Below are 15,450 nucleotides of genomic sequence, written 5' to 3'. Positions count from 1 at the left end.
TTCTTGATGTCTTCTACCATCATCGTGAGATATGCCTTTAAATCTAGCTCTAGGTTTTCGGGTGTGTTGGGGTGCCCTGGACTGACTGAGGTTGGAGTGCTGGGTTCTGATGATGGTGAGTGGTGTTGGTTTCTGTTAGTAAGATTCTTACGTCTACCTTTCACCATGTGGTACACTCTGGAGTCAGTTATTCTCTACCAGCAGACCTGGGAGACTAGCTCTCTCCCGAGTTTCAGTGGTCAGCGCACTCTTAGCAGGCAGGTTCTCCTCTTTCAGGGAAGGTGCACAGATATGTGGCATTCAGACTTTCCTCTGGCAGAAGATGAAGGCCCCAAACAGGATCTTTCCCAAAAGCTGTTAGCTTCTGTAGTTCATACTCTCACCTGTACAGAGTAGTCTCGGTGGAGTCCGGGAACCAAGATGTCTCCCGCAGATTCTCAGGCAAAGCTCTCCCAGGACAGGCGGATACCTCTCCTCTGGTAGGGAAGGTGCCCAGATGTCTGGAGCCCAAAAAGGGGGCTGCCTTAGAAGCTCTGTGTCTCCAGCCTGTCCCAGAAGCTGTTAGCTTCTGTAGTCTACACTCTCATCTGTCAAAGTAAGAACTTTAAAAGAGAAAATAATTTCTAACACATTGCTATGGACTAGGTAAATAGATATAGGTTCCCAGAGCAATCCTAGTGTTGAATAGGTACCACAGCCTGTCAGTAAATTTGTTCATCTTTTATTCCCACTAGCATGATCTCAGCTTATGACCTTAAGTCTGTAACTTCTCTTGTCAATTAATTATAGTAGTCCCTTCCTACCTATTGTTCAATATCACTTGATATTTTTGTGTTTCTAAGTTAAAGAAAACCCTTTTGTGCATTTCTGATATTATGCAATATTTTCTAAGTCATCTAATATAAAAAATAAATGTTCAGTCTCTCCAAAAATGAAAAATATAACTTTTGAGTATGTATTTTAATTTTGATTTTAGACTTATATACATGTTGGTAAGGTAGTATAGAGGGTCCTCCTATATATTTTACTCAGTTTACCCTTATAAGTGAAGGACTATCATCTAAACGAATAAATTATTTTTTATATTATAAATCAAATAAAAAACTATTAAGATTCACCTGTCTTTCCACTGATTGCTGTTTTTTTTTTATTTTTCAGTATTTTGTAAAAACAAAACAAAAATCAAAATGTGCCAAATACATCATCGTGATGAAGAGAAAACAGAAACTCAGAACAAATGGCTAACTGAGGTGCGCATATGCATATCAAAGTGTATGTTCCAGGCTTACATGAAGCTCTTCTTTGCTTTTCTCATCATGCCCCCATTCTAAATTTTTCCAGTTCATAGCTTTCCAGTCCCAGCTTCTCATTCCTATATAACCCTGCTGTTTCAGTCATGTGCTACCTTGGCTTTCTCCTGGTCTCTCCTTTTGGCTTTCTCTCTCTTGTCTTTCTCTCTTGGTCTGTACTTTTCTCTTGACCGATTCTTGCCCCATTCTCTTTTATCTTTCTCTTGCTCCTCTTTGGTCTTCCTCACTCACACCAATTCATGTACCCTATCCTCTCATGTCCAGGTTTAATCTGGTGGTCATGTTTAGTCTAATACATTTTCCCCTTGCTCTGTAGTTTTCCAGATGCCACTGAATAGACTCTTCCTCATACCTATAATATAAGCTTTGCACTTAAACATACCCTGGAATAGTAATATCTTCATCTCATACAAAATCATTTGACTTTGTAAATTACCCAGGTTCATAAACACAAAATAAAGTCAGCCTCATAGTCTCTTTTTTTTTTTTGGCCATTCTTTTCTTTAGTCTATTAATAGTTGTTGGACATGTTGAAAATGGTCATGAGGTTATATAAAAGAAATCCCAGGAAAATTCACTTGTGCATATATATGGAAAATGTTTTAGGAAACTTCAAAATATATTATCCAAGACTCACTGGAAGCTTTCCAGTTGAGGACATTTTTCCTCAACCTGAATAGTTTTTTTGTTTGTTTGTTTGTTTGTTCGGTTTTGGTTTTGGTTTCTTTTTTTTTTTTAACTTTTGTTCTGCCTTAGATTTCTAAGGTGTATTTTATTTGAAATTTTTGCACAGCCATTAACTGTTTAAACTTTACTTTGCTATTTGGATTTTGAATCAAAATATGAACATGTAAACCTTTTAATTTATTGGGGACAAGAAAGTCGATCAGTAGATAGTGATTGTCTCCCAAGTACAAGCAACCAAGTTTGGATCTCGGCATGAAGGAGAAAAGGAAGAAGAAGAAGAAGAAGAAGAAGAAGAAGAAGAAGAAGAAGAAGAAGAAGAAGAAGAAGAAGAAGAAGAAGGAGGAGGAGGAGGAGGAGGAGGAGGAGGAGTGGAAGGGGAAGGGGAGGAGGAGGTAGAGGAGGGGAAGGGGAGGAGGAAGAGGAGGAGGAAGATAGTAGTAGTAATAGCAGTAGTAGTCTGGATACAATAGCATAGCACACATATTTATTCCCAGAGCCAAGAAGGTCAAAACAGGAGGATCCTTAGACACTTCCATTATCAGTAAGTTTATTCTAACCCAAAGACAAAAATGAAATGAAATCATATAGGAATTAATGGATTGCTAGCTCTGTCTGGGGTCATTGCTATCTTGGCCAAATTATCAAGTTCATTTCCCCCATTAGAATTTCCATAAGAAGTCAATATACACATTATTTAATATAGTTAAACATTTGCAAAACATGAGAATAGGATGAAGGAGTAAGATGATATTCTTCCTAATGGGAAAAGCATTCAATAATATGTCTGTCAGGTTCCAAATAATCAGAGAATAATTTATGAGCACCACAGTAAATCCCAAATGATTAAGTTTTGAAATAGGTATTCATTTTAAAGTTGAGAAAACGTTTGCCCAAGGAAACTTCCTTGCTAAGTTTTACATAGACATCAAGTTTTAGAGCCAAGATGCTCACTGAGGCATTTAGCTCTGAGCTCAGAAACTTATACACTGACTTCTATGACCCATGGACAGTGCTATAGGTAAGACAGAATTGAGGAAGTAGCTTAGTTTTAATAGAAAAAAAGAAGTCATTCACACAGGAGGGAAATGAAGTCACCCAGACACTCTATGAAGCCTAAATATTGACAAGTTGTTGTGATGGTTTTTGTATGCTCAGTCCAGAGAGTGGCATTATTAGAAGTTATGGCCCTGTTGGAATAGGTGTGGCCTTGTTGGAGTAGGTCTGACACTGTGAGTGTAGGCTTTATGACCATTACCATTCTAGCTGCCCAGAAGCCAGTATTCTGCTAACAGCTTTCAGTTGAAGATGTAGAACTCTTCAGCTGTACCATGGCTGCCTGAATGCTACCATGTTTCTGCCTGATGATAATTGACTTAACCTCTGAACCTGTAAGCCAGCCCCAATTAAATGTTGTCCTTATACGAGTTGCCTTGGTTATGGTGTCTGTTCACAGCATTAAAACCCTAACTAAGACAGTTATTAAATGAGAAAAAAAAGAATGCTTAAAAATTAAGGAAAATTTCATATTAAAGCAATTAAAGAGTCTCTACATTTTTAAATTGCATAAAGAAAACAATTCTGTTCAGAATAATCAGTTAATTATTTATGATAATGGAAGGTATACAGAAGCCATCAATATATAAGCAGCTATTTGTGATTTCCAGATGTCTAGACAATTATTTATAATATATATTTTTTCTGTAGATAAGAATGATGGGGAGCAAAGATGAGTGCAAATATATTTATATTAAAAAACAAAACCGTCCAACAAAGACAAAGATAAAACTCAGTAATTTTTAATGTCAACATGTAAAGCTAGCAATAAAAGGCTATAGGCACAAAGGAAATGACCCTCAACATTCCTGTAGGAGATGACTCACCAATGTCAAATAAAGTGAGAATGCAAATCAAAGGTTGAGCTCTGACTTCAAATGTTTGTTCCCATATTCCATCAGTGATTTAAAGATTACAAATCTGATAGTCCTCAGAAGAAGGAACCCTTCCCAGATGCAATTATCAGATCATATGACATATAAAGCACTTTGACTTTTTAAATGATTAGGGAAACAATACCATGAGGAACACAAGTTTTAAGAACTAAAAAAATAGAAAATAAACTGTGCTCAATAAAGGAGAAACACTCTTTTATAATATAAATATCACATTTCACATATCATATGAGAGCTTAATAATAAGTTAGAACTATACAGCTTAGGCTGGATAGATTCTAAAAATATGAAATTTTGCTAAAAGAAGCCAAATTTATTGATAAAATACTATAGTAAAATACCACTTATGTATATTAAACCACACAAAAATTGTTGCTTGAAGAATATTTATCTTTAGAAAATTAATATATAAAAATTGGATTCTGAAATACACCAAAATTATTTGAATGTTTACCAGAGTTAAAGGGAGGGGTAATTTCAAATTAAATATTTTATTACCTTTTATTTTAAAAATAAGTAAAATAAACATGATATTAAGCTAGTGGTTCAATTATGTTCTTCAGAGCCTCCATTACGGACACCCGAAACACAAAGACAGCTGTGGTTAGGGTGCACAAACTCTCTCTGGACAGTGTTTTCAATGCACTGCTTTTGTAACTGAAGTTTCTGAGAAGATATAGATCTACATGGAAAAATTTCAGTAAATTTCCCCTACCTTATCCACTGGATGATTATAATAAATGTATATGTTGATTTCTGCTAAATACATTCCAAACATCCAATTTGCTCATGTCAAGTAATATTAGATGCCCAGAATTATAATAGAAAAACTTTTAAATTTTTAAAAAATTGTCTCTAAAAATATGCCTATATCCCTAGTCTCTTTTTGACTTATATTTAACTTTCAATACCCACTAGCATTCATTTCTGGGAGTCTAGAAGTATGTGTCATTCATTTCAAAGGCTAAATTTCCTCTATTAAGATATGGAATGAACAATTTTTAAATCATTATTTTTCAGTTTTCTGATTTTTTAAATAGTCATATCAACCAAAAATTTCAGTGGTTATTCATTTTTACTTAAGAGTTTTCCAGAGGATATTTAAGTCATCAGAATATTGGCCCTAATTAAAAAGCTTATGTGTCAATGGCTAGCATAAAGCCAAAGCCTCAGTCAGACAAGATGAAAAATTTTCAAACTCGACTTTCTAACTTATTCTGAAGTGAACCATGCTATTAAACATTTATCCTTTTGCTCAACGAGTGTTGTTAGAGTACTTTATATGTCTCAACATTATCAAAATTCTGGGTCTATAATGATAAGCTGAACCAAAAACAGTCTCTGCCAGCATAGAATTTAAAGTCTACTATGGAAGGTGACATACTATGGAAGGCACAAAATAAGTGTGGTTTCAGGAGAAAAAAATGTGTAGCACTGTCAAAAATAACCTTAAGATGAATAGAGTTCAGATTTTATAATGTGTATTCTGTTCCAGGGTTCTTACTTGTATTCCTAATTCAATGATGAGAACCAATGGCTATGTTTTCTTATTCCTTCCATTTTTGCAAACAATGAGAAACATTTTAAATACATTAGATTTTATAGTCCAATGCAGACTGAAGACCTTAAATATTTGCTCTAATGTTTTTTCAGCAGTTACACCACAAAGGGACAAAGACTGTGAAAAATGACATACCTACGTAACTTTCAGTCACCTCAGATTTTCTTACCCACTTTCTTGGAGTGTGAATAACAGTTTATGTTACAGCCACTCTATCTCAGACTGAAAACTACTCATAATCTTTTGAATAGTGACACAATCAAGAAAAGGGACAGAGACTCACAAATGACAAAGTATAATATCATGTGAATGAAGATGCCGAGAGGGAGAAATCAGAGAACACTTACTGGTAAGTAGTTGGGCTGACATTGATACGCCGAGGATGACTTCCAGATTCAAATTTGCTTGCCAGAGTGACATTGTTTCCAAAAAGACAATATCGTGGCATTCGTACTCCGACCACACCAGCCAGCACAGAGCCTGAGTGAATGCCTATCCGCATCTAAAAAAGGAAAAAGAAACTAAGAATACATAATTGTTCCTATTTGACATGTAATTACTTTTTAAGATTTATTTTTAAATTTTTATGTACATGTTTGTTCAGAGTCCAGATTTTTTGGAGCTTAAGTTAAAGATAGTTGTGAGGCAGGGTGCTGGATATCGAACCAGACCTCTGTAGGAATGGTGGTCTTAAGTGTTGAGTCATCTCTCCAATCCTGCCATGAAATAACAACAAAAAACAAAACTGAGTTTAGGCCATCATTCTGGGTCTAATATCTGGCTTATTACAATGTTCAATGAATATGGGCATTTTAGAATAAAAAATAGATTAACTATAAGAACAAAATATATAGTCTTTAAAAATAATTTTACTTTTAACTATGTATATTTATATTTTGTATGCAGGTATCTGTGTCTGTGTATATGTGTCTTTGTATGTGTGTGTGTAGATGAGTACATTCACATGAATGTAGGTGTTCAGAAAGTACAAAGAATATGTTGAGTCCCTGAAGCTGGAGTTAGAGGTAGTTTGAACTGCCTGATATGAGTGCAGGGAACTGAAATCTGGTCTCATGCTTCCATGGCAGTATTCTCTTTTAAATGCTGAGCCATCTCTCTAGGCACACATGTTTTAAATATATATATATATATATATATATATATATATATATATAGAGAGAGAGAGAGAGAGAGAGAGAGAGAGATTATTTTTTTACACTCCATATTTTATTCCCCCAAATCTACCCTCCAACTTTTCCACATCCCTTACCTCTTCCCCGTTGCAATCCTAGAGTCACAACTCTGACCCATAACTGTTCCTGTCTGAAAGAATTACAGGGATGGAAATGGAGAAGATCCTGAGGAAAAAAAGGTTCAGTGACAGCCCAAAGTGGGATTCAGCTCAAAGGGAGGTCCCAAGGTCCAACACTATTACTGCGGCTATGTAGCCCTCACATAGAGGGGTGACTGCCTTCCAAAACACCCAACAAGCACCAGAAAGAATCAGATGCAGATATTTGCAACCAACCAATGGACAGAAGTAGCTGACCCCTGTTGTTGAATTAGGGAAGGCTGAAAGAAATTGAGGAGAAGGGTGATCCTGTAGGAGGACCAGCAGTCTCAATTAATCTGGACCCCTGAGATCTGGCACACACGTTTTAATTTTCAATTCCATTAATGATTTTGAGATTTCCCCCACTTGGGCATTAGATGGTGCTCGTGATCATTTTACCAAGCAGGGTGGCTCTTTTGTATGAACAATAAGTCCCTCAACAGGAGACATGTCTAAGAGATTTGACTCAATAATGCTTAAGAGTACATTTTGGGAAAATAAAACAAAACAAAACAAAAAAACAAAGTAGCCATAAAAAAATCACTGGTTTGTGTGAAAAATTCAAGCCATTATGAAACTACAAATAAAGCACTAAGCAATCCATAAGTTCCAAGGTCCCAATGGTGTGCCTCAAGATGTTCTCAGACACAGAGGATAAATGCTTGTGTTGCATCCATGGCACTTGTCAGCTTTTAAAAAGAGTCCCATCAACATTACATTTAAGTTCTAAATCATTTTGCATGCCTACATGTAACAATGGGTTTTACATTTTTTAAATCCCCTTTTAAGTTTTAAATTATTTTGTGTGCCTACATTTAGCAATGGGTTTCACTTTTTTCCAAAGATTCTTAACATGTTTATAGGATGAATAAATGAATTTTTGAGCAGAAGAATGAATGAAAGGAGTTCCGGTCCTAGCCAAAAATATCATTTTCTCCTTCATCTAAATATAAATTGTATTATATTTTTGACTAGACATCCCATATTCACCCATCTTTGAATCACTCATCAATATTTGTAAATTAAAACCGAGAAGCACTTTTAACAATATATCTTGAATATATGCATTATATCCAACCCAATTTTGACTTGCCGAACTCTTGCAATTTGCAAAACAAACAAACAAACAAACAAAACCTTCACCCTAGATCTCATAAAATTCTATATTTACATTCTCTCAAATATGGCTAGAACATGCCAATTAACAGCTCCCAAAGGAAAAGAACAGTTTGGCAAGAGCCCTATATAATTATTCAGAATGCAAAATTGTACTTAATACTAGGTCAGTCCAGTTCTCATGAAGCCTGTAGTATAAAATAAGATAGCATCAGTAGATTTTTGTGAATCACTACACCCCTGGTGATAGTGTCTGAACAGGTCCTGTAGATAAAAACAAGTTGCATGAAGAAGTTGTCTACATGCCTATGGTTTCTACTTTGGTTATAATGCCAACGTGCACCATATTTTCATGGAATGCACTCTATGATAGGCTGACTGAGAAAGAGAAGATTGAAGCCTGTTTTACTAATTGTTCTTCACATTACACAGGTACCAACCAGAAGTGGCTGCAGCAATACCCCTTTGTGGGATAACCCCAAATGACACCAGTAAACAAATATCCTCACAATGTGCAGAACTTCAGATAGTATACACAGCCATACATTTTGTTTGGAAGAAGAAATGGTTAAATTTGCAATTGTTCACTGACTCGTGGGCTGTAGCCAGTGGACTGGCTGTTTAGTCAGTGATAAGATGTCAGAGACCAACCCGTGAGAAAGTGATCCCTTCGAAATCTCCTTAACAAGTCAAAGGGCCTTATGCTAAGAGCTGGTTGCCACCCTTTTCCTCTTTATTCCCTTCCTAACACCTAAGGCTGTAAAATTTGAATAACAGTCCCCTCTTCCCTATCTCTTCCTGAGTTCCCAAAACATCCAAGGACATGAGCTTTGCCTGAGCCCAGCTTGACTCCCAAGGCTGTTGAGGGGGATCAAGGTTCCAGAGATAAGATGCAAAGTACCTGCTGCTTGGCGCCCAACTTCAGCCCCCAAGTCAGCAGTTGTCCTTGTTCTTTGTATAACTCTCCCTCGACCCCTCCCCTATTTCCCGCGATGTATGCTTTAAAAAGAAAGCACCTCAGCTTAATAAACGAGACCTTGATAGGTTCAATCTACTTGGTCCTCCGGCTCTCTTTCTTTTCCTCCGATTTCCTTCCAGGTTCGCGGTCCCCCTCGCACCCACGAATAACTGAATCCCGCGGGACGGGATAATAAGTAAAAGCATGATTGGAATATTGGTGAGAATGAAATCTCTTAAAGATGTATGTGGATATATCTCTAAACGGGCAAAGTATGTGAAGATATTTGTGTCCTGAGAAGTTTAATAAACAAGTGGACATGATGCCCCATTATGTGGACGTCAGCCTTTTTAGCAAACCATTCCTTTCTTTTGTTCCATGGACCCATGAACAAAGTAGCCATAGAGGCAGAGATGGGGGTTATGCATTGACTTGGCAACATAGACTTGCACTCACCAAAGCTGATCTGGTTACATCTGCTGGTTATCTGGCAACATCAGAGATCAAAAATGAGCCCTAAGTATGGCATGGTTTCTGAGGAGATCAAGCAGCAACATGGTAGGAGGATGACTACATTGAACCACTTCCTCTATGGTAATTACAATACTTTGTCCTTACTAGAGTATACTCATTCTGGTTATGGATCTGCCTTTCCTGAGTGTAATGTTTCTGCCAAAGCCATCATACATGAACTTACCTAATGTCTTATCCACAGTAATGTTATTCCACACAGTATTGGTTCTAATATTGGAACTAACTTCACAGTTAGAAAACTGAGACATTGGACCCATGGATATCATGAAACAGCTTGCCTGAGAGAGGGATAGAATGGGCTTCTGAAGTCACAATCAGAGTGACAAATAGGTGGCTGCACCTTAAAGGAGTGCAGCAAGATTCTCAAGAAGATAGTATATGATTTGAATCAGGATCCAATAGGTATAGTTTATCCCATAGACAGAATCCCTGGATGCAGGAATTAAGAGGTGAGAAAGAGAATAGTTCCACTCACCATCACTCCTAGTGACCCACTAGAAAAAGTCATTGTGAAACTAGAACAACTGATCCAAGCAGGGGAACAAAGAACACAGATCCTTAAGCAATGAAAGTATGGATCACTCCTCCAGGGAATGAGCCAAGGCCTGCTAAGGTGCTTTTTGAGGGAGGAGGAAACACAGAATGGGAAATATAGGTATAAACATCAGCTAAGACTGTGTGACCATTGCAGAAAGAAGGATTATAAGTGACTAGAGGGTATCTGTTGTGCAAAGAATGTGCTTGGACAGATATTTATGTTTTTTCCCTCAATTTCTTTATCATGAGATGTAACATCAATTAAAACAATATCAGGGTTATCATATTTAAGTTCAAAATACAAAAAGAATGGCACTCAAGGAACATTGTTGCCTATTCTAAATTCATAATGTACTTGTGGTTGTAATAGGGATAGTCATGTCATGTTAGGCATAGTTATGACCTGGTTAAATATATAGTATGTTTGCAATTGTTTCTGGCATAATTATACTATAGTAACTGTAATTATAATAATGTTATTGTTTCATTTGGAAATTAAACATGTTAATGTGTATCATTAAGGTGATATAATTTTATGTCAACTTGACAAGTATTGGACTTGTGATGGCTATTCTTAGTTGTCAATTTGATTACATCTGGAATTATCTAAAATTCAAAAATGGCTGGGCATACCTGCTGTTGATTTCCTGCTTAAGTAGATCCTTTGAAGTAGGAAGATAGATTTCTAATATGTATCTTTGAGATGGAAAGACACATTTCTAATCTGGGATAAAGTTTCTCCTGTAAGGCTATATAAAGGACATTGAAGAGGGCAGCTCTCTCTCTTTGCTTGTCCATGCTAGCAAATCCATTTCCTTCATTGACATTAAATTATACTTCTTTGAGATTTCAATGTATACTGAAGACCAGGTGAAAACTTGTGTTCAGCCTTCTGGACTGAATAAATACTGGATTTTGGACCTTGTACACATAGGCATTCATTATTTGATCTGCTGAACAACAGTCTGTAGTCATTCAAATTAATTAATGTATATATATGTATATACACACATACATATGTAATTATACATATATATTTGTGTATGTCAAATTCTCAACATTTCATGAGAAATGTAAATATCCCTAGTACAAATAGTGTTCAGTATTTTTCTCATCTGATGTTTATGGACTGTACTCTTCATGTACTGTCTCTTCTATATAGTTGTGATCTTCTGGGCAAACAAAGATAACAACTGCTTTACTCATTTTTCTACGAAGATATATTAGGTAATTTTTAACACAGTAGTTTCCAGTTACTTACACTAAATATACTTTTAAACCATTTAAAAATATTTGAATATACATATTCTAAATAAGAAATTTAAAAATTATTTTGTACTTATCAAACATTCCTCTTTAAAAGGGAGTATCATGAACAAATAATTTAATAAAGTATATTTTCCAGACATGTCTCTAAAGTAGTCTCCATTACATTCTTGCTATTCTACTAACTCTACCAAGTCAAAATCATCTGCAGAATAACTTCTTTTGACCTGAAGAGAGGAAACAAGCTAACTCAGGTGCAATAATAGTATAGGGCCACTGAACTTGCACCATGGAATCATGTGAGCAGATTGCTTGCATTTGTTTCAGAACTGGACACTGGGACCTGGAACACAACAGAGAGTGTCCAGGACAGAGAGTGGATCCTAGTTATGCCAGCAGTCTTGACACAGCTATGGCATAATGAATTTGCCATCACCAGAATTCATTCTGAACACTCAAGAGACCAAACCCTCCTATTTTTCAGGCCAAAAGGAATAAAAATCATGTCAGATTTGTTATTTTGGGTTCCTTTTAATGTAGTCACATAGGCACACCTATAAAATTGATTTATTTATTACAACTTAATTACAAGAAATTCCTTCTGACCTAATTATCACTATCCTGCTCAGCCCTATCTCACTCCCTGGTGTCACCTGCCTAATGTGTTGAAAAATCTGGCAAGACAGAGAAGTGCCTTTAATGTCCTTGTGTTCCTGGTCACCAGGAGTCTATATTCTCCACATTAAAATTTGTTTTGATTTAGCTAAGAGTAGCATCAAAATATAACTCAAGCTATGGGCAAGTATCACTTTATAACATAGAGAAACATTCTTGAATATGTAATTATGTGTTTGTCACAATACTAATAAAAAGAATGCTCCCTTCAATAGGAGGTGATAATATTTCATGACTTCGTAGACAAACAGACATTGTAAAATCTGCTTCATAATATTAAGAGCTAGTTGATTTGTTCATGCTTAATTAAATATCTGAATCCTTGGTAACCATTATACTGGCAGCAGTAGACTTAGTATTCCTTTGTTTTTCTTATAAATACACCTACACAGAAAAGTATAAACTTAGTAATTGGGGGACATTGAAAATATTTTATGCATCATGATTGCTTTATTTTCAGTACATACATGGTAGACTACACATATTGCAGCATGATAGGTGCTTTTGAAATCATTCTTAGAGCCATTGAGGATTTGGATTTTTCTATGTCTACCTGGTCTAACATTGCAGATTTTCACAATGCTGGGGTGGGGGCAGAGCCAATTAATAAATTTTTATGTAGTAGGGATGCAAGTAAACCTTAAGTAGTGCATAAATAAATCATATTTTTGTTGTATAAATATTGAATCATCTATAGAACCAAAATATTTTGTAAAAATGATTAATTATCAGTAGAGTAGAGAAATATCTGAAATGAAGTTAAACAAGAAAGACAAACTAAATGTGGTATTATTGATAATTATAACAGGAAAGTGACTGATTAAAGAAAGATGTAGGCAGTAGACTGAGAGGTTTAAGTGACTAACTAGATCAAGTACAAAAAAAAAAAGTGTTATGAAGAAAGATGCCCCAAACTCTGCTGTAGTTTGTTGGGTGTCATGAATTAGAGTGAGAGAGTCAAAAGAGAAAGAAGCAGTACATAGGTAGGCTGAGAGTGGTAGGAAAATTAATCTTGAATGAAAGATATAGATTGGTTTTGGTTCTAGAAACCATGGCTACTATGGTAGATCTATTAAAGAGTATGTAGTTTTCAAGAAAATAAAGAGCTGGATGGATAACTTTAGAACAGAAATAATTAAGATAAACAGACATAGATGATAGATAGATAGATAGATAGATAGATAGATAGATAGATAGATAGATAGATAGATAGATGAAAGAAGAGGAACCCATAATGGATCAATTGTTGAAATTTTATCAGACAACCTTGGAGTTTAAGTCAGAGGAAAATGGAGCATAGATAGTGGTGTATAAGAAGAGAAGCAGGAGGTATAGAAAAGCAGAGACAATGTTGATAGGCTGTCAGGACCAGAGTTTTGTTCTAGTCAGAGACTGGCTCAGATAAAGGAAATAAGGATGTTGTTATTTAGAACAAATATATATCATTAACCTAAACATCATGGCAGGAGACCAAGCTCAAGAGCTATTCTGTGAAAGCCAACCAGTCTTGATAGCTCCCTACTCTGCCTCTATGCCAGGCTCACTGGCTGTCAACCATAATCCAGCTTTTGGCATTTTCCCACAACTACAAGATAAGAACATGCTGCAATGGCATGTGTTCAACAGATGACATTAATTTCTTGATCTTGGAAGGAAAACCACATATATTTTTAATTTCTTGAGACTCTGATGATTTTCCTGATTCAATGAGTTCAGTGAATTACAAAGAATTCAACAAAAGGGAAAAATGTATAATCACTTATGCAGAAAAAATCACAGATTTCTTTTTTAAATAAAGTAAAATCAAGTTTCAGAAAGTCAGCTCTGTTTGTTGAAATGATGTACAAAGTGTCCTATCAACCATGTCCTAGGGGAATTTTCCCAAGAATTAATTTCCTCACCTATACCCATAGGTTCTTTAGTCTGAGGTGGTTTGCTTTTCTTGCATTCCTACCTTATGTATCCCTAGTTTGTTTCTGCTTTAGACCTCCAGTCCACAGCTCCAGATGGTTCTTTATACAACATTCTTTGGCACAGGTTTCTCCTCAAAGTTCTTTACTTAGAAAAAAATAATCATCCAGATGCTTTTGCAATAAATTCAGTTCTTAAAATTCCAAATCCTCACAGATGTCCTGGTCCATCTGATGTTCCTCCCACAATTATAGACTGCTATTTCTAATGAACCATGTGCCTTGTTTTCTAATTTACTAAGAGATTTCACATTTCTGGACTATTTTATATACTATGACTTTTGCTTCTACTTTTCTCTCTACTTTAAAATTCTTCACAGTTCCTGGCTCAGTCTACTAACCTTCAGTAGGCACCTCCTATGTTTTCTATTAGAATTCATTCCTGATTTAATGTTTCTCTACTCCCAGCATTGTCTTCTCATAGATTATTATCCTCTGTTATTTGACTTCATGTGTGTGAACATGTGTGTTTGTGAGTGTGCATGTATATGTGTGAGTATATATATATATATATATATATATATATATATATATATACATATATATATGTGTGTGTGTGTGTGTGTGTGTGTGTGTGTGCTTATGAGTTTATGTGTGTGTGTGTGTGTGTGTGTGTGTATTTAAACAGAGTATATAGGGAGTGGTAGACTCTGAAATTCTGTTGAAAAACAATAAGTTGGGCACTTATTCACAAATCTAAAAAAGCCCCTGAGGAATTCTAAATCCACAATGCCACAGCCTGAAATAACTTCACCAAAGAAAATCTTGTGATCTGGAGTATTGGGAGGAGAGAAAGGGTTGATATTGGATTATATAGTGAGTAAATAAATAAATTTAATAAAAGCATTATTATTTAGACTACAGGAGGCAGATATTTCATTTATTTTTCCATTATTCTCTTGAATAATATGAAACTAAACAGAGACACATGGACACTAGCAGAAGTTATGAAACAAATGGATTTAACAGATATCTACATAACATTTTATCCTAAAACAAAAGGATATACCTTCTTCTCAGCAATTCATGGTACCTCCTCCAAAATTAACCATATAATTGGTCGCAAAACATGCCTCAACAGATACAAAAATATTGAAATTATCACATGCATCCTATCAGACCACAGACTAAGGCTCCTCTTAAATAACAGAATATATAATAGAAATCTAACATTCATCTGTAAACTGAACAACACTCTCCTCAATGATACATTGTTCAAGGAAGAAATAAAGAAAGAAATTAAAGACTTTTTAGAGTTCAATGAAAAGGAAGCCACAACACACCCAAAGTGATGGGACACAATGAAAGCAACCTAAGAGGAAAAGTCATAGCCCTGAGTGCCTGCAAAAAGAAACTAGAGAGAGAATACACTAGCAACTTGACAGAACACCTAGAAGCTCTAGAAGGAAAGCAAGCAAATTCACCCAAGAGGAGTAGATGGCAGGAACTAATCTGTGGCCTCCCTTCCCCCAGCCTGGAACCTGCCTGCTCAAGGGTGGAGCTACCGGCTCATTCGTCCTGCCACGCCTACCTACTGCTGGAACCTGCCTTTGC

General features: G+C 35.8%; 1 protein-coding gene across 1 annotated transcript in view; it reads right to left on the bottom strand.

The window, feature by feature from the left end:
• Nucleotides 1–15,450, bottom strand: part of Gucy1a2 (guanylate cyclase 1 soluble subunit alpha 2) — a 237,569-nt gene that overhangs the window by 29,252 nt on the left and 192,867 nt on the right. Inside the window, exon 7 of the mRNA XM_029481402.1 lies at nucleotides 5,855–6,009. Within this exon, the coding sequence (XP_029337262.1) occupies nucleotides 5,855–6,009 (155 nt within the window). The remainder of the gene's footprint in view (nucleotides 1–5,854; nucleotides 6,010–15,450) is intronic.

Source organism: Mus caroli, chromosome 9 (genome assembly GCF_900094665.2).
Source record: "Mus caroli chromosome 9, CAROLI_EIJ_v1.1, whole genome shotgun sequence".
Classification (NCBI taxonomy): domain Eukaryota; kingdom Metazoa; phylum Chordata; class Mammalia; order Rodentia; family Muridae; genus Mus; species Mus caroli.
Note: the sequence above shows the minus strand (reverse complement) of the source record. Positions and strands in the feature narration are given on the sequence as shown.